The 20,163-nt window shown below is 42.2% G+C and overlaps 1 protein-coding gene across 7 annotated transcripts in view; it reads left to right on the top strand.

Annotated features, from left to right (window-relative positions):
* Window positions 1–14,796, top strand: part of Fermt2 (FERM domain containing kindlin 2) — a 73,487-nt gene extending 58,691 nt beyond the window's left edge. For 3 of the 7 annotated variants that reach the window (XM_013154622.3, XM_063247804.1, XM_063247788.1), the window contains 10 exons: window positions 3,030–3,164; window positions 3,946–3,995; window positions 5,239–5,363; window positions 8,247–8,353; window positions 8,502–8,723; window positions 10,708–10,731; window positions 11,243–11,263; window positions 11,824–11,948; window positions 12,446–12,587; window positions 13,546–14,796. In XM_013154622.3, coding sequence (XP_013010076.1) covers window positions 3,030–3,164; window positions 3,946–3,995; window positions 5,239–5,363; window positions 8,247–8,353; window positions 8,502–8,723; window positions 10,708–10,731; window positions 11,243–11,263; window positions 11,824–11,948; window positions 12,446–12,587; window positions 13,546–13,719 — 1,125 coding nt within the window. In that variant the 3' untranslated portion in view covers window positions 13,720–14,796. The remainder of the gene's footprint in view (window positions 1–3,029; window positions 3,165–3,945; window positions 3,996–5,238; window positions 5,364–8,246; window positions 8,354–8,501; window positions 8,724–10,707; window positions 10,732–11,242; window positions 11,264–11,823; window positions 11,949–12,445; window positions 12,588–13,545) is intronic. The other 4 variants (XM_063247813.1, XM_063247802.1, XM_063247808.1 and 1 more) reach the window with 2 other exon arrangements.
* The last annotated feature ends 5,367 nt before the right edge of the window (window positions 14,797–20,163 follow it).

The raw sequence follows: 20,163 nt of genomic DNA, 5'->3' as shown, positions 1-20,163 counted from the left end.
TTAAGACTAATAAAAGTAAACATAAATAAGTTTTTAAAAACAAATGATAACCATTAAGAAGTAGAAGGCTTATATTTTTCTTAAACCACTGTTTCCTAGATGTGATTCTTACACACCACTTGCTTTTTAGAATTAGTGGCACTTACTAAAACCGTCATTACTAATGTGCTCATACTGAAATAGCATTACGATGATACCACAGATCAGCATTCTCGTAAGTACTGATGTCCAGTGACCTACTAAGGACCAGTGTTGCTAGTGTTTGACCAGTATCAAACACTTTGTTTGCCAAGTATTTGGCCAAGTGATGATGGGATTCTGATTTCATCCAAAGTCCTAGTAGAGTTGTTGTTTAAATAGAAATATAGAAAGCAAAGCTGATGATGAGTTTGAAGAACTTTCATTATAAAAATGATTTTACCTTTTCCTTAGACACAATTACTCAGTCTTCCAAATGCATTTATATAGCCAGAAAAGTAATCAGTTAAAACTCGAGGTTGCTCTAACAACTAATTTCAGTTGCATGATGAAAGGTGGCAGTCAAAAAGGAAGCACCGACAAGGAAACCCTTGTGACTGGTGGATTAATCTGTTATTTCTAGAGACAGGATTAATTGACTGTTGAGAAATCATTTATGTTTCCAAGTTGAGTCAGACTGTCTGAAGAGTTTCTTGAATTAAACTCTAGAGCAGTTTATTGGGAGTCTCTCACTTATGCTTTTCTACCTACATATTTCTGACTTTGAATCAGGCTTATAATTTTTCAGTGTAAGTTTTGCCAGTGACAGAATAATATGTCTAAAATATATACAGTGTGCGAAAGACATGGACTGTTTTGTATAGTTGTTGCATTTTATCTTGTATATCACGAAAATAATGTTTATTTTTTGAAACCAGCCTGCGTAGTGTGCTTGGTACATAGTTTGTGCTCAAAATGTATTTGTTGAATGAATATACTGTATATACACACGGTTATATTTTCACAGAAATGGCGGTATTTTGTACCTTACCTCTATATGATTCTACTGTAAATACAGTAGAGCAGAAATACTTCAGAGACCACAGATTCTAGTCATAGAAGCTGAATGATTTCACACCATAACCCTCCACAACCATTTTAGAATCTAGGTTTTTTGAGTAAATTTTGCAGAGTTGTTATAGTCTCCTGGACTGACCCACAGGCTGTACAGGTAGGGAGCTACCCAGTGCCAGGAGGAGGGAACTTTGAAAGTGTAGGGAAGAGATACCTTGCATTTCTTGTTTTAGTCAGAGCCTGCATTCAACTATCCTGTCACTGGGGCATCCCGATCCTTGTGTAAAATAAATCTACTATAGTAAAATAATAATAAGCCAAATAAGCTGTGGACTTAAAAAGTAGACAAAGCCAGGTATGATGGCACATGTTTGCAGTCCCATTACTCGGGAGCTGAGACAGGAAAATTGCCGTGAGTTTGAGTTAGTAATGCTGTTGTGAAGCATTTAGGTCCTAGCATGTAGTGTGCATTTCATGGATACTCCTGTACCTGTGAAAGAAAAGCTGGATTTTATGACACTGTTCATAGCCAGGACTCTTCCAGGAAGACACATAAGGACCTTTTCCATCTAAGGATAACCTTAGAGCTTCCATAGGTATGGATGAAGTTAACCATACTCACAAGGGAGACAAGTCCAACTTGAATGTGTGGACACCTTACTGTTTCGCTAGTGTAAGAAACAGAGTAAGACCTAAAAGTTACAGTAGACACAGTGAAAGGGAAAGAAACTGCTCACAGGGAAGCCATATTGTTTGATCAATTTTGCATGCCTGTATCAAATAACCAGACCAACTATTTTGAAGATAACAAAAAGTATGCAGTGTAACAGCCACTATTAAATTCCTATCATCTTGTTTTGAAATCCTATATCACTATTGTTTTTGTTGTTTACATTTTGCTGTTGTTTTCATTTCGTTTGTGTTTTTTTCTCTTTAAATTAAATATATATTTAATATATATATGTACTTTATATATATAAATATATATTTTTTATATATATATATATATATATATATATACTTTTTGTGTGTGTGTTTTTCGTTTTTATCGGTACCAGGGATTAAACTCAGGACCGCACACTTGCAAGGCAGGCGCTTATGCCCCTGAGCTAAATCCCCAGCCCCAATATGTATATTTCTTAATATTTCTTCTAAGTCACTGATATGTAATATATTTAAAAATCAGTCTAGGAAATTCTACACCAAAATGTTCCTGTGTATCCATAGGAGTAAGTGATATGTATTTAGTGTGCACACATGTGTATGTGTGTGTGTGTATGTGTGTGTGGGTGTGAATGCACACGTACCAGTCTTCCGTAACTGAGAATGTAGTGCATTGACTTGAGAACAGGAGTGGTGAGGCTTCAGCTTTCTCCTAAAGCTGTGATGGTGATGACTGGCTCCTGGCCATAGTAATGAAAGGCAGTCAGTGCTAATTTCCTGCTCTGAGTGACGGTAATATAAGGCAGCCAGTGTTAATCCATTTCTATCACAGACTTTTTGCATGTTCTGCATATTCATTCAGTATTCATTTGTACCAGGCAGGTCATGGAAGACTGAAAAAGTATCCCTGCTCATGAAAGCTGAGCATGGACTTGTTAACTCTTCAGTCCTTGGGGCCTTCAAGGACTATGTATTTATGTATATCTAAAGGACATTTTGTTGTTGTTTTGTTGTTTTTGTTTAGTTTGGTTTTAGTTTTATTCTGTTCTGTGTTTTGAGATAGTGTCTCCTATACAATTCAGGCTGACCTTGAACTCACTTTGTAGCCCAGGCTGGTCTCACATTCACAGCAGTCCTCCTGCCTCAGCTTTCCAAGTGTCCAGACAGGACATAGGTATTTATTAACAGTTTTATAATACTGATAACAGTTGCCAGGTCCTTATTTTTTCAAATTAGGTCATAAAGCATTCATGTTGGTAATATTGATGCATGTCATAATATTTTAAAGTTTACAGTTATACCCATTATTTCAGTAAAATCATTTCTGGTTTCAGTATCATATCAATAAGTTGTCGATTATGACGTCAGAGAATCACCTAAACAACAGTGACAAAGACGTTGATGAAGTTGATGCTGCCCTTTCAGATCTGGAGATTACTTTGGAAGGGGGTAAAACATCAACAATTCTGGTAGGGTGAATCTTTTCACTTGTGCTTACCTTCTTGTGGATTTCAGTTGGCAGAAAGTATTTTGAGGGTACAAAGAAATACTTAGTCTTTAAAAAGCAGTGCTCTGCATGGTAGGTTCCGCACACTGTATCTTCCAGTGCGCTGTGCGTTCTGTTACAAGCAGCAGGGAATATTCCTGCCAAGGAAAATTTAAATCTGAGGTCCTGGTAAAAATGCATTCATTGTTCTGCTTGTTTGGAGTGTTACAGAGAAGAGGAAACAGGTATCACAGTAACTTCTAAACGTTGTTTTAAAGCTAAAGAATTGGCTAATGCTAACAAAACTGTTCTCTCAGGGTTGTTATAATTCACAGGTTTCGGGGCTGGGGATTTAGCTCAGCGGCATAAGCACCTGCCTTGCAAGCAGGAGGTTGTGAATTCAATCCCTGGTACCGATAAAAAAAGTTAAAAAAAAAAACAATTCACAGGTTTTTGTAGGCAACCGTAAACAAATTTATTTATTTTCTATAAACAGTTTTAGCTGTGCTCACAAGTAATATATTCTTATCAGTTATATAGATTTTCATTTAGTTCAAATTCTTACTAACTTTCTATGCTATTTGAAAGTGCCTTTGTAACAGTGGAAAATGTTTGTATGTGGCCGTAGTGCATCTTTTAAATCTTTATCATATGTATTTTACTTAATCTTGTTCATTAAATAAGCAAATTCTTGATAATAGGTATCAAACATTAAGAAGATTTTTTTTAAAAATACAAAAAATGTTGTTTAATTCTCTCCCTAGGGTGACATTACATCCATTCCTGAACTTGCTGACTATATTAAAGTTTTCAAGTAAGTGCAAAAGGGGGTGGGGTTCCAAATCTGATGAATAAGGTGTCAGGGTTATAGTCATTCACGTTACTTAAATTTATAGTATGTTAACTTGGACTAGTAAATATATCTTTAAAACTTAGCCAATTAGATGAGCAATAAATTTTTTTTTAATTTTTATTTAAAGACTAAACAAAACAGAAAATAGGTAGAAATAGTACATACATTCAGAGAAAAAAATAAACAGTAAGAAATCACTAGTTAATGTTATCATTTTACAAATAATTGATGAGCAGTAAATTATGAGAGAATGACCGTGTTTACACTTGAGGAGTCTTGTTTTATCTGATAAGCACTCTTTTAAAAACACCTAAGACCTGGATTGCTTCACAGAGAAGCCAGAACATAGCAGTGTGGTGACGCAGCCGCTCTGGGCCTCAGTCAGACAGCGCAGGTTGACCTGTCACTGCCCGGCCATTCCTAATTTAGAGCTCAGAACTGTGTCTGTTTATTCATGGAACATTTTATATTATATAAGGTCTCAGGATATCTGTCCAGATTTTTAAAACAGTCAGAACCACCATTGTATTCCACAGAATCAGGACAGGACTCAATAGACAAGGGGAGAAGAAAGGAAGTGATGTAGAATATACTTTTCTCTCCCGTGTAAAACTGTTAGAGTATAAACCAGTTACTTTAGCTGAACATAAAACAGCTCAAAATATGTAGTTTCTAAAATAGGGTAAGATTTCCAGGGCTGCTCTTCCTTCTCCCTTTATGCCTCTTGGTTAAATACCTGCACCTTCAAGACTGCTCCTTCACCTTCTCTGTGCAATGGTGAAGGAGCAAATTAGTGTCCCTGTATGAATGTGTTCCAGGCTTGCTGGGTACACTTGCTTCAGTTGGTAGCAGTGGCAGAGGCAGCGCTGCAGACCCCCAGGGAGCCCCTTTAATCCTTACGGTCCTGAGGAGCATCCAGCCATGGAAAGTGACTCTGCCTTTCTCATCCTAACCTTTTCAGTGAGCTGCTAGGGAGAGGGTGGCTTTGAGAAGTACAGTTCCTCGCCCTCCACTGGCTCAGGGTTGCGGGATTGTCCCAGTAGGTTGAGAGGCCAAGGTACATTCAGTACCCACAGGTTGCCTGTAAGACACCAAAGGGAAGCACATGTGGCCTTGGGATTTTTCACCTCACACCTGGCCACTAAAAATAGTATGAGAGGTGACTTCAACGTGCTTTTTCCTCCTGATTGTGTTTGATACATAGGCCCAAAAAGCTGACCTTAAAAGGCTACAAGCAGTATTGGTGCACTTTCAAAGATACATCTATTTCCTGCTATAAGAGCAAGGAGGAGTCCGGTGGCACCCCAGCCCATCAGATGAACCTGCGAGGTGAGGAAGCGGGCGACCTGGGGTGTCTGTCTGTCTGGCAGGAAGTAAATGCCGGGAGGGGGTACGTTTCATTACTCTTTCGGGTACTTAATGTTTAGATGTTTTTTAACCATTTTTCATTGTAAGTATTCAGTTCCTTACCAGTAATTTGTTGGGATCTCTGTGGACAAAACTGATTTAAAGTATATCCTGTTCTCATTTTTCAAGTCTGTCTTCAGCATTGAGGACATTTAGGTTTTCCTTATTCTGTAATTTGATAAAAACTTTTAAACTTAGTCACGTGAGTTGAGCTTTTGGGTCTCTGCTGGCACTGGTAACTTGCGGCTTGCTTCTCTGGTGGGTGGGGTGCAGCTCACAGAAGGAGCTGGAGCTACTCCTGATTGAACGCTTAGGTATCTGTACAGTCTTGACCTTTTCCTGGTGTGCCCGGAAGCTGAGTCCTGTGCAGAAGTGGTCAGTGTGTAAGCTATTTCTCGTTCCCTCTCCGAAGTCCTCCCAAGGAGCACTTTCAAGAGTATTGGCCCATCACTAAGTTCCTTTAATTAGAAGCCAGAAACACAGTTTGAGAAGTTTAATTCGGGCAGTGCACATCAAACTTCTGTGCTGCCAGCTGCGCTGGGCACAGCAGCATTAGGAAGAGCAGTCCCATCCGTCTGTGCCTAGAACGTGTGTGGGGAGAAGATACAGGGTTCATTCTGGCCTGGCACTGTGTGCAGCTCAGGGTAGGGTATTCTGGAAAGTGCTGCCAGGCCCTGGGTTTAATCCTCAGCACTGCAAAAGAACTGTTATAATTTGGGTAATGAATTGCCTTTAAAGAGTAAGTATAAAGGCGCAAAGAGGTAAGAGTGCTACTTACACTTCAGTGAGGGTAGAGAGACTTCCCGGGGGAAACGGTAGCAGAGTGAAGATCTGGAGAGAGGCCTGGGGTAGAGCTTACCATCAGCGTGTGCAGCATGCATGCTGAGGCCAATTCGGTCCCCAGTGACACGCGCGCACACACGCACACACACACACACACTCACACTCACAACACGAAATCCATGGAAATCGAGGTCTGTGGAAAGGAAGCCTAGGAGTTAATAAAAGGGCTTCTAGGCAGAAAGTGCTGTGCAGAAAATGCCTCCAGAAAAGATTCAGCAGCCTGGGAACACAGGGCTTAGGGGTGGGGTGGATGCTTCCCTAAGCTGTGGAGCCTGGGTGTGCTAAGGTGAGAGTATTCGATGGTTAAAGATGGTAAGTTGTCTTGTGGTGCTCTCACCTGAGCTCTAAAGTTGGTGTTTTGTTATTGTTGTCGTCATCAGTGTTGGTTTTGAGCTGAGACTGTGAAGTGTCACTGAAAGATGATAACACAAAAATGACTGGATCCCTATTTAGGCCAACCACAGTGTGAAGGAGTAATTTTAGGACAATGAGAGTGGCCCAAATTGAGGTCAGTGACAGCCGGTGTAGCTCAGTGGCAGGCCCCCTGGTTAGCACACACAGGCCCTGGCTTCAGTCCCCAGCACACACACACAAGAGGACTAAATGACAGCAGCACGAATGGAGGGGGGCAAGTTCAGTAAGTGCTGAGGAAGGTCATCCAGCAAGGCTGGGTGACTAATCTGAGAGGAGCTGGGGAAGGCGCTCACCTTTCTGGCTTCCATAATCAGGTGGATAGAGCGATACTGAGAGTGGTATATAGAAGAAAGAATTGGGTCTGGAGCAGAGATGAGGTTAATTGGGGCCTATTTTAAATTCATGGGGTGTCTGTTTGGAACCTGTGTACACCGTGGGGGGAGGGGAAAATATGTGCACGGGTGTCAGTGTAGTAGCAATTAGAATTAGCGGTAAATAATCTGAGAAGAGACAGCTAAGACCGAAAGCCTGCAGAAGGCCCATGTTTACCTGACAGGGCAAAAGCAGGAGCTTGCTTAGAACAAGCAGCAACAGCAGGAATGCCAGGGAAATGCGTGGAAGTGAGACACAGTGGAAGCTGGGCTGAAGGGAGAGGTGGGAAACTTGCGTGGGGAGGGGACGGGTGTAGGATAGTGTCTCTTAAAGGATTTGAAGGCAGTTAGGATTTGCATTCACTGTGTCAGAGGTGGAGCGGGAGGGTTGTGACCAGCAGGGAGGCGCTTGAAATGAAGCCTGAGATGGAGCCCACCACTCCCTCTGACTCTTGTTAGTTTAAAGGAGGCCTGGTTATTTCAGGATTATGTACTCTAAATCCTCTTGAATAACCAGTGTAGCTGCTTGAAAGGTGGTATATTTTCACACATCTTTGTTTTAACTTTGCTGCTTAAACAAATTGCCATACAATTTTCTCTTCATTTGTAAAACTTCTATAAAAGGACTTGTAAGCCAGGGTATTTATATGGAGTATTTTAGGAAGAAACACAGAAAAATCCCTCAAGTTCACATCGGAGTTACTTCTAGAGAGAACAAAGAACTTCCCTTTTACCTCAGTTGTTCCGTGTCTTATTTAATGCCTTAATATATTGCACATGAAGGAGGAACAGATGGCAGTCTAACATTTATTTTTCTGAACATACTGTTAACTCTGTGCTGCGCACCCAGGACGATCCTCTGACTTGAACTTAAGCACAAGCACAGACCGCGCGGCCCTTCGGGGGCCTGAGCTGCCGCTGGCACCCACTGGGGACCCAGCGCTGCTGTTATTTGGATGTGTGTGGCTAGTACAGGTGTGCTGTCTTTGAAGGCTTGTCACAAGCTACTTAGCAACTCCCCACACATGTAGGTGTGTGTTACCTTCTGGAGAGCTGCATTCCTGAAACGTAGCAAAACTGAACATGTTAAAACTCCACAGAATGAAGCGATTGTGTTGGCTTGGGATTTCTTAGAGTTAATTTTTAAGTACCTTGGTAATTCACTTTTTTATTACAGGTTGTGAAGTTACCCCAGATGTAAACATTTCAGGCCAGAAGTTTAACATTAAGCTCCTGATTCCAGTTGCGGAGGGCATGAATGAAATCTGGCTTCGTTGTGACAGTGTAAGTTCTTCTCCGGCTAGCAGTAAAGCTGGTTTTTCTCTGCCAAGACAGTCAGCCCGCCGTTCTTGTGTCCCACTCATCCTGGGAAGCCCTCCACTGTGACACCGGCAGCCCAATGACTTCGTGTTCCCATGTTTGCTTCCACTAGGAAAAGCAGTACGCGCACTGGATGGCAGCCTGCAGATTAGCCTCCAAGGGCAAGACCATGGCAGACAGTTCTTACAATCTAGAAGTTCAGAATATTCTCTCCTTCCTGAAAATGCAGCATTTAAACCCAGATCCTCAGTTAATACCAGAACAGATCACCACTGATATAAATCCTGAGTGTTTGGTGTCTCCTCGCTACCTAAAAAAGTACAAGAACAAGCAGGTATTTTATTATTTTCCTCAATCTATTGCTTTCTGCTGATTTGCTTTTTATTCTGTGTATATCCTTTAAATGTTGTTTCTGCTATTAAAAGTTTTAATTTCATACCAGCTGGTTAGACTGTAAGATAGGAAATACATAGATGTTGGTCACCTTGAATTGGTTATTTAAAATTTTTCATCACCTTTTGGCAGAGGTAAGAGGGAGGAGTATTGAGAGCACAGTCATTCTAAATGACTTGAGGAAGTTGTTCTGTTCACAGGATGTTCTTTTAAATATTTCCGGGAACTGAAGGTGGTCCTTGTGCTCTGTGTTTCTTAATCCATTCAGTTTTATTCCTTTTATAATTAAGCAGATGTGGTATCAAGTATGGCCAGCACTTCCCCACAGAATTTTTAATACCTATTCTTATTATTGAAATGGATTTTTCTGGCTTTGAAAATAAACTTTTTTTGGTCCTGGGGATCAAACTCATAACCTTGCACTTACCAAGCAGGCACTTACACCACTGAGCTAAATCCCTGGGCAAACATAAACTTTATAAAGATAAGCAGTCTGTACTCCTACTAACATGAGGAGAACCTAACCAAGGTTCTATACAACCTGCACAGTTTGTGATGCACATTATGAAGTTTGGTAACTTTTTAACTGAAACTCACTGCTTTTGGTGTTTACTTTGCTTAGAATTCCTTTTCTGGAAATCAGTACCATAAAAGGTTTGCTATTTAGGAAAATGGTCCCTCAGTACAACATGAAAGTTCTTGCGTAGGGGAATTGGACTCTAGATAGCCCCGCATTGTCTCCACCAGACGCCATGCCATAAAAGGAAGCAGCTTCATTTTGGGCAGGGGAGCAGGGAAGATGTTTAGAATAAATATTTCATGTTTATCGAGTTTTGTTTTTATCTTTGTTAAAGAGTACATAATTTTAAAACAATGAAAGACTCCAATTAAGTATGCAGAACACTTAATTCCTTAACTTTAAATACAATGTTTGTTGTAGCATCTGACAGTTAGCTGGAAAAGTGTAAAAATTTTAATCAGTGAGTGTGAGTTTTCGAGTCTCAGAGTCCAGTAAGCTACATGGAAGTTGTTGACCGTACAGTCCTGGGATGTGGGTGTAGTGAGGAATGTAGGAGATGCTGCCATGGGTGCTTTTGGAATGCAGATTGTTAAATTAAAAAGGGAAAGTGAAGCAAGTAGTAATTGCATTTCTTACTCTCAGTTATTTCATTTAAGATTTATAAGGAACTTTGTTTCTAAAAGTGAATTTCTTTGCCTGCAAAGGCATTGCATAATTTGAGATCTTAGCAGTTTTGTGGTTTCAGTATCAGGTATCAGGAAATAATACTTTCTGTCCCTGAGTTCCCAACTAGATCCTCAAGAGGAAATTCCCAGGAGGACAGACAGTGCTTGGGCCTGTCGCTGACCGCTGACCGGAAGGCCTGTCCCTGCACAGGGTCCCTGCGCAGGGTCCTTCTTGGACCCGCCTTCCATGTTGGTGCCTTGCGAGGGGCACATTGCTTTGTAATCCTCCTTCCTTTGACTGAACATCCAGGTTATTATTCCTCAAAGGCAGGGACATGTCTTACTGCCTGGCAACCAGGAGGTGCCAGTGAGCAGCTGAGTTGCCCGGGGTTTGAGCAGTGTGCCCGTCACTGGACACAGGCTCAGGACTATGAACTGAATCCATGCGTGCTACAGGCCCGCTTCACCGTCATCCCTCCCTGCCAGGCATAAACACACGGTTTCCTTTTGAGTCCATCACCGAAACCTTTTCTATGTTTAATCTGCTTTTCCAGAATTACATTAAGTTAGCTGAACTTGCTGTGAACGTTTTTGAATGAATATTACTCAAACTAATTGTGTATTTTTTTAAAGAGTTGCGTGTGTTTCTCTTAATCTAAGCTGAAATGGGCTAATACATTATTAGTTGATGGTGACCAGTCCTAGGGTAGCATATGGCATGTCTTTATTTTCCCTTCCAGGAAAAAGGATGCAAAAAGCAGATGGTAATTGAGGGGTTTGCTTTTCTTGTGTAAAGGACATATGAGCACTGTACATTATGCTCTTGACCTCTTTGAAAAGCAGTGCATGAATTTGACTAAATCTGAAAATATTTTGAAGACTTTCGAATATTAATTTTTAGTTTGCTACTAAAATAATTAGCTTTGTTCTAAGCAGTAAGAACTGGTACACAAGGAGTGGAAAAAAGTATTTGCTCTTTGTATTTTCTTCCTGAAATTTCTACACTTTATTTTAGCAGCATTTAAATTAACATTGTAAACTGGGCGGTGTTTCTCATTCTAAATGAAAGTAATGCTGCTGCTTCGTTTTCATTTTCACTCTTGCATTTACTTTGCCTGGTTCCCACCTAGAGCAGTTGGTGCATGGTTTTGGCTGAGTTTCGGTTTGCAGGTTGCCGCAGCTTTTGCTTTGCTTTGTTGCCATTTTTTCTGATTGCCTCTTTTTTCTTTTTTTCCTTTCTGCTTCCTTTTTCTTTCCCCGCATTGCCATCCACAGCCAGGCTATGTAAGAGATTTGGTAAGTTCTCCATGTTTGCCAAAGAAAGAAACATGAACTGAAAAGTTAGAAACCATAGCTATAGTTTTTCCCAAGAGAAACTAGTAAATCTAATTAAAACGTTTAAATTTTTCTGGTGATTGATTGATTTAGACATTTCTAAAAATTATGATGATTTGATTTAGAGCTGCTAACACATATTTCTACTAGAAACTTGTTTACCAGATGCTCATCCAACCACATCTTCCTGCTAAATTAAACACGCCATGTGTACAGATGGGAATATACTGCTTTATACTAGTACAGCATGGCTCAAGTATGGCAGTTTTTTAAAATGTACTCTTAATAGTACATTTTTGTTTCTTAATATATGAAAACTAAAATTAAGAGTGTATCATATTTTTGAAAAATAAAATACATATTGATTAAATTCACAAATGTGGCCTAAGATCGTCTCTCATCCCAACTCTGGGATACATGATTTTTGTGGTGGGGCACGTAATTCAGTCTTGTGGTGTTTTTCCTTTTGATTGTACCATGAAAGAATAGTGTCTGTTCGTAAATGTGATTTTACTGTTCAGATAACAGCAAGAATCCTGGAGGCCCATCAGAACGTGGCTCAGATGAGTCTGATTGAAGCCAAGATGAGATTTATTCAGGCATGGCAGTCACTGCCCGAATTTGGCATCACGCACTTCATTGCAAGGTGAGAGTGTCTGCGAGGAGTGAGCCTTTGATAAACCTGTGTTTTCAGTTCATCTGCTTCGTGTAATTAGAAATCCAGCATTTAAACCACAGCTCAGGAGGCACAGCAGCAACATAGTTTAAGTAAAATTTGAAAAAATGGTGGAATTTATTTTCTAGACTTTTAATTTTTACATTAAAAACTCAAAAGTTTTCTTTCTGTTTTTACTTGTATAAGAATCTCTTGTATCAGAGTATGGTAGGCACATGTGTAATACCAGCACTGTGAGAGACTGAGGCAAGGGGGTGACAAGTTCGGGTCTACCCTGGGCCACTTAGCAAGACCTTGTCTCGAAAAAATGAAGCCCTGGGTGTGTATGTAGTTCAATACAAAACCTTGGGTCAGCCCCCCAACTTTCCACACATTTTCTTTCAGGGTTAAAGAAGACTTAAAAACAGACCAAAATGTTTCCCCCAAAACATGTTTTTTAAATGTTTGGGTTTTTTACAATATTACAGGTTCCAGGGAGGCAAAAAAGAAGAACTGATTGGGATTGCATACAACAGATTAATTCGGATGGATGCCAGCACAGGGGACGCCATTAAGACCTGGAGATTCAGCAACATGAAGCAGTGGAATGTCAACTGGGAGATCAAAATGGTGAGCGGGACCGGCGTCACTCAGGTTGCCTTTTCATGACAGATAAATCCCCTCTGCTCAAAGCAGCGGCCACTGTCCATTGAATGTCTGCTCTACCAGGTATGATACCAGATGTTTGTATGTGTGCCCTCTCGGTCTCACCACAGCTTCCAGGGTGGGCAGATTGCCTGTATGTCCTTCCTGGTCAGGACATTTGTCCATGACCATGTGCAAACTAACGGAATCAGCGTTCAGGCTGAGATGACCCAGGGCTCTAAAGTATGTAGCCTTCGTGCTATTTTCCACCCCCAAGCCTGATGTGCCTGAACTCTAAACAGAATACTTTACTAGCAGCTCATTTGATTTAAGGTCGCATGATCTCATTTCTGAGTAGAAGTCACATTCCTGGTGTTGTGTGGTGGTACACACCTGTACCTCCAGCTCTTCAAGAGGCTGAGACAAGAGGATCAAAAGTTCAAAGCCTGCCTGCGCAATGTAGCAGACTTCATCTTAAAGTGGAAAACTGGGGGTGTATCTCAGGGGTGAGGCATCCGATTTCAGTGTCTAATACCAGGGTGAGGGAAAACATTTTTAAAAATACTCAAACACGATACCTAAAGGTTAAATATCGAAGCAAATATTAAATAAAACACAGGAAGTCGGTTTTCTCCCAGGACTTGGAGAGAGACATTCTCATTAATTTAATCACCAGAGACCAGTTGGGAACTTAATGACCTAAAACCCTTGTGTTCTGTCTTCCTTTTCAGAACTCAGAAAAGAATGGGGGGAAAGGTTAATAAACTTTCCTGTTCTCCCAGACTGAAAGCATTGTTACTCTCGCTTTTTAAAAGAGCAGTAATTATTTGAGGATTGACAAGTCCTCAAGCTTTAAACAGGGCAGTCTTTACCCAGCACACAGCTTTGTTAGGAACCTGCCCGCTGGAGTTTCACTGGCCAAATTGTCGATCCTTTGTCCTAGGTCACTGTTGAGTTTGCTGATGAAGTCCGATTGTCCTTCATTTGTACCGAAGTGGACTGCAAGGTGGTTCATGAGTTCATCGGTGGCTACATATTTCTTTCAACACGTGCAAAAGACCAAAATGAGAGTTTAGATGAAGAGATGTTCTACAAACTGACCAGTGGTTGGGTGTGATTAGAAACACTGCGTAATGAAACTCCACGGCCATAACACTATTTAACTTTAAAGCTGTTGTTATATGCTGCTTAATAAAGTAAGCTTGAAATTACCATTTTATCATGAAAACCTTCTTTGCCTTACCAGACCGGTTACTATGTGCACTAACGCGCACGATTCTTACCTTGCTATCGTGATATGACATGTGGACTCTCGAAGTTGGCGCGCGTTCCTGAAGGCCACAAGCTGACCCCAAACAGTGGATCAGTCAGGAGCAGACCATCACTGATGTAAGCGAGCCAAGCTATAAGAAACAAGCCATCGCCTCTAAGTTACCCAGGGCTCAACCTACATGAAGTCTGTTTATCATGTTTAATGCATGTGTTTTAATGTATGTTTAATTTGGTGTCATGTTTTAAATATCCTATTTCTGGTAGCCATTTAAACCGCGCCCCCCCCCCCAGTATAAAATCAGGCCTGCAAAAGATGCCTGGTGTTTAATAATGTCATTGTTTGAAGGAAAATGCTGTTAGTCTGTGATGCTTGGTTTTGTCCTTGAGTAAGCATGTGTGTATATTGTCTTGTGTTTTTATTTTTACACCATAATGTATTACAACACTTTTAGTATTCACCAGCATATTCACTGTCTGCCTAAAATATGCAACTTATGCTTAAAATATGAAGTAAAGGTCTATGAAGTATGCATTTTGTGTAACTAATGTACAAACACAAATTTTATAAAATTGTACAGTTTTTTAAAACTATTCACAACTAGAAAATGGCTTAAATGTAGCATACTTGCATTAAATGCTTTTAAGAGATATAATTAATATGCAGTTTTAATATGTGCTAAATTAAAAATGACTTCATTCTGGTTGTGATTTGCCACCGTGTCCTCAGCTCCCAGCGCCCGGACTAGCCCGTGCTGGTCTGCCGCGCTGTTACAATCCGCATTGGTGCTAGACAGGATCCTAGCTCACAGCCCGCGAGAGGGGCCAGAGGAGTGGGGACCAGTGTCGTCCAATAAGCCACGGTTTAAAGACTGTATAAATGCATTTTATTTTAAATAAAAATAAAACCTTTTATTTAACATTTCTTCTTGTGCTTGTCTTTGCTCTTCACGTCGCATTCGCTGTGGGGAAATGAACTTTGCCTTTTGGAAGGGCTTGGCCCGTCTGTGTGCTGGGGGTCTGTGTGCTGGGGGTCCGGGGTGCTCAGCAGTCACTAGATCCATTCTCCTTCTCCCTTTCCCTCTCCCTCTCCCTCTCCCTCTCCCTCTCCCTCTCCCTCTCCCTCTCCCTCTCCCTCCCTCTCCCTCTCTCCCGTGTTTCTGGACTTTCTCCTTATTTACCCTTGTGTTTTGTCAGGCCCCACAACCTTGCATCCCCCTCTTGTTGGCACCACTATCACCTCGTTCACCTCTGTGCTGTGCTGTTGGGCTGTAGGAGCCGCTTAGAGCTGGTCACTTTGCTAAGGCCATTTGCTCCAAAATACAAAACTCCTCATTTAAAATGTTCTTTGTTGTTTTGTTTGTTAGTTTTTTGGTATAGGAATCAAACTTAGGACCTCATGCTTGCCAAGCAGGTGCTGTGCCAGTGAGCTAAATCCCTGGTCTCTTAAACTGTTCTTGTACCACCATGTTCCCTGTGTCTTCACTTGGATATCTGACACCATAGTCCCGCAGCCCCATCTCCGCCTGCCTGCTGAATCCAAGGCGACTCCAACCCTGGCAGAGCGCAGCTGTGCTTCTGCTCAGAGGCCTGCTCAGTGGGCTGGCACTTTTGCTTCTCCCTTAACGCAGCAGACCTGTGGTCCGGTCAGGCGGGGCCCACCTGTCCTGCAGACCAATCTCCACCGGAAGCCTCTCAGTCTCCACCTACCCAAATCGCTGTCCAGCAGTTCAGATATCCTAGGGCTCCTACTCTCCTGTACCGGCACCCCTTCCTCAGCACTGCCAGTCTAACAAAGGCAGAGTAGGAGCCCAAACCTGTATCCCATCTCCACCCAGGGCTGCCAACAGCCACTGGTCATGACCCCAGGAAGCCCTGTCACGAGTGGCTGACCTAGGTTTCCCACTCTGGATTCAAGTTCAAGTGGACACAGGCACTGGGGACAGGGTGCCCCCAACCCCCTTCCAGCTGTTCCTGCGAAGTCAGCAAGTTAAAGACCTGCTGGGAGCCACCATGGATTAATCAGTAATCTCCACCTGCACGGTTTACTTCACACAGCCTTGACCTTCCAAAGTCAGGGAGCTGGAGACTGGCACCTTGTGGAAGAAAAGCCACTTGTTAACCTATTCTAACACAGGTCCCAGAAGTGACAGCAGGCTAGGCTGTGCTTTCCTCATTCAGTATACTGAAGTTTTAGCTAAACCTTAGCAACTGATTATCAACTGATGTTGTAGTGGAATTAGGTTAGTGTAAATTTCTGACCCTTAATTTATCCAGAAAAATATACACAAGGTGAAGTAAAATGTTGAAAGTCCTATAGTTTCTCCATAAAATGTTAAAGTTTTTATAATTGCACTTTATTTGTTTTATTTTGTTTGTTTTTGGTACCAGAATCAAACAACTTCACGCTTGCCAGGCAGGCACTTACGCCGCTGAGCTAAACCCCCAGCCCCTCCACTTTATTCTTGTTCCCTGTAATGCATCTTTATCCTATGCCTTTCGTAGTCCTAACCTTTTATCATTAAGGCTACAAGTGACGCTGCTGTCTTCAGATTAGTCGCCTGAAATACGGTAATATGGTCACCATTTCTGTGGCTCAGAAGATCCAAGAAGAGCCAGGCATGGTGGTGCACACCTGGAAGCCCGAGTACTCGGGAGACAGGCACATTGGGAGGCCTGCCTGAGAGCTTAGCCTGCCTCTCTCTGTGAAGCTTAGGTTGACCTCGAACTCGCAGCAATCCTTCCTCAGTCTGAGTGCTGAGATTACAGCCATGGACACCATACCTGGCACCAGCCGGTTTTAAAGTAAGATTTAAAAATAAGGACGGGCTGGGGGTGTAGCTGAGTGGAGTGCCTGGGGTGTGCAGAGCCCTGGTCAGTCCCCGGAACCGTGGGAGGGATGGCAGAGCTCTCCCTCCCTTTGTGGCATGCTGTCTGTCAGCACAGTTACTGCCTTTTCTAAATGCATAACCCTGCTGGCTGCCAGCTCTGCTCCAATATAGTCCAGAATCATACGCACTGATTCAAAAATCGTGTCACGTCCATAGCACTGTCCACCGGTACTGTCAGCCCCTGTAAGCTGTACAAGGACGATGCGCGGGACAGGTGCAGACCTCACAGCCGTGGCGCAGTAGTGAGTTTAAGGTTCTGTGGGCTACACAGGCGCACGGAGGAAGAAGACATTTAGAGAAGAGCTGTGTGCTGTCTTTATCTGAACCGCTTCAGTCTGGCAGCTCGAGACTTGGGGGAGGTGGTAGAGACAAGCGGCAGGAAATGGGAAACTGCAATCTGGCTAAGGAGGACGAAATTCTCAGGGTGGATCGCAGAGCTGTCCAGAACAGGAAACCGAGCAGCCACGAAGCTTTATCTGGTGACCTTATTTCCCACTGTGCCGATTCCTCTGGTTTTCTCTGCTTATTTAATAAACAACACAGTTTCCCAGGCTTGGATGTATACATTAAAATTCCCTGTCCCCTTAGCAAACATTTCCAGCATACACACTGCCAGTTGAGTTTCCTTTGTGATATTTGGGCACGATCCTGCACATGACTAAAAATTATGAGCACTTAAAATAATTTGAGACCATTATTTCATGAGATCTAATTATAGTCTCATGTGGCTTCACTGGCCAGGCATTATTTGTATTACTGCTCAGGGAAGTGGCCCAAGCTCAATGTTAATTAAATTTGTGATTAAAAACAGCACAAGCAACCAAACAGGTTTTAAATCATATCTGTGTTAGTATGGCTTATAGATGCTCCTAAACAAAACATTGTTATGAGTATAAAATTCTCATCTCTTAAGTTTTGTGAACTTTAGGACCAAGTAAAATTCAACAGAACACATTAACACTAAGGTTTGCTAATTAAAATATCTAAACATCCTTGTTTCTATCTGTCTTGTCTAGTTCAGTTAGTTCTTAGAGAAAATGTTCAGAAAAACAGGACAGAAAACATTCCTACAGAGCAACAGGTGAGAGGACAACCCGCCTTATTGAATAAAACCACACTGAAAACACAATGCTGGGACAGAGGAACAGCCACAGTCCAGAGAGAGTCAAAAAATGCGGGCTGCTTCTACGGACCCTGTGCCTGAAAGCTGGTGTGCAGATCACCCCAAAACAAGGGTTCCCCAGTGAGCAGTGCAGGTCATGTCTGAACTATGAATGTGTTCCACTTCCTCAGATCCTCATGTAATAGTCTAATTCCAAGTGAATTAAGGACTAAAATGTGAATAACAAAGCCATAAAACTCTTTAAACATGACACCATTTCTACAGTCAGTGGGGGAAGATCTTACGTGAGACATAAGTAGAAACCAATTACATTGAAATGAGAATTACAAAAATACGGTAGGGTGGAAGGCCAGTCAAAATTGAGAGAAGATATTTGCAATGCATAATTGACAGGGTTTCCAAAGTATAAACACACACAGATCAAAAGAAAAGTGGACAAGACCCTAAAGCAGGCATTTTGCAAAAGCCAAAATGTTCATAACCCTATAAAAATCTGTTCCACTTTACTACACAGGCGCACGGAGGAAGAAGACATTTATTATTACAGGAAACAGGAATTTTTTTTTTTCACTTGCTGGTGGGAGTTTAGATGGGAACAGAATACTTTGGGAAACATTTTGGCATCACTGTTAAATTACAGATGTACCTGGTGGTCCACAATCACGCTGCTCGAATGGACACCTAACCCTGGAGAGACTCATGCCCATGTGCCCATGCCCACTGGAAGGCAAACACAAGTGTTCTTAAGCCCATGCCATAGACAGCAAGAAGCCAGTGTATTACTCAGTGCTTAAAAAGCTTGCAGAGGGGCTGGGGGTTTAGCTCAGCGGCATAAGCGCCTGCCTGGCAAGTCGTGAGTTCGATCCCTGGTACCAATAAAAAGGAAAAAGACCAAAAAAAAAAAAAAAAAAAAAAAAGCTTGCCGAGCTGGGGCAAGGCTCCGCAAAAGATTGCGTGCATTCTGAATCAGGTTTAAAGCTGGACACAGAAATGTACAAGATTGACCTACAACGGCCGCCCACACAGTCAAATGCAGAAGAATGCAAAGATCTTTCTGTGTGCTAGAGATCTGAAGGACTAATCAAAGGCCCAGAGCCCACAGCAAGATCCCACCTGGAAACCGAAGGATCCAAGACAAAAGACCTAGGGACCCGCACCAGGAGGTCAGAGGGCGGGCTCTCTAGACGCTGCAGTCGGATGGGTGGGTGTGGAAGATGAAGAGTCTACACTGAAAGCTAGGATAGGACTCCCAAGGCGAAAATGAGGACCAGGCCTCTCCAAAGAGAGCAGCAAAGCTCCTCTGAGCAAAATTAGTGAAAACTCTTCCCTCTTGTTCTCCTTTATACCATTCCAATAACAAACCTCCTTCAAGTGGGTCTTCCACACCCAGGACCATGCCGACTCAGGTGTTCCCCATTCAAGTTAACTACTCAATTAACCGCCATACCCAGAATGTGTCTGAAACAGGAGATAATAAATTGTACCCCCCTCCTAAAAAATGGAATCAAAACACAACAATCGATCACACTGCACAAAAGATGACTAAATCTCAACCTTATAAACTAAAAACACTCATCACAGAAGACACGGTACAAGTAAACGTGCAAGATTTTAAACACAGGCACACAAAGATTTTAAACACAAAAACAAGGAAGGTGGTAAATAGGCTTTCCTGTGAACTAAAAGCTGCATTTTCTGGAGACAGCATTGGTGAGTGTCCCTGCAGCCACAGCACCTGGGGCCTGACAGCGGCCACGGGGTATCTTGCTGCTGGGCCTGGCTGGATCAGTGCGGAGTCCAGCCCACTGTGGCCAGGTGAGTCACAATCAGCGACTGTTTTAAAAATGGAGCTCACTGCCTCTCCTGGTGCAGTCAGCTTCACTAGCGTCATGCTTGCTCTGCCTCTGTCCTGTAAATATCTCCAGAGCAACTGAGTGAGAGGTCTGTTGGCTTTGGTAGAAAATCAACTCTTAAAGCTCTGCTCAGTGTAGAAATTACAGCCTTGTTACTCAAGGAATTGTGAAAACATTGACAAAAATCTTGCCAAACCAGCCCAGCCATAGCCAAGGAGCCCAGGAATTCGACACCTTCTCTTGCAGCCTGGATTAGTGTCAAAGGTCTCCCCTTACTTGAATTCCAGACTTCTGTAAATGCTAATTTTCTGAAATACAGATTCTAAAGATGATGATAACTCTCAAATTACCTCATACATTGGTGATCTAAAAGAGCTGTATAGTACATACATGTGAAGTCAACAGGATAGGCAAGACATGAAAAT

The sequence above is a fragment of the Cavia porcellus genome, unplaced genomic scaffold, assembly GCF_034190915.1.
Source record: "Cavia porcellus strain 051 isolate PalLab524CR breed Dunkin Hartley unplaced genomic scaffold, mCavPor4.1 scaffold_1, whole genome shotgun sequence".
Taxonomy (NCBI): domain Eukaryota; kingdom Metazoa; phylum Chordata; class Mammalia; order Rodentia; family Caviidae; genus Cavia; species Cavia porcellus.
This window is presented reverse-complemented; position numbering and strand designations above follow the sequence as displayed.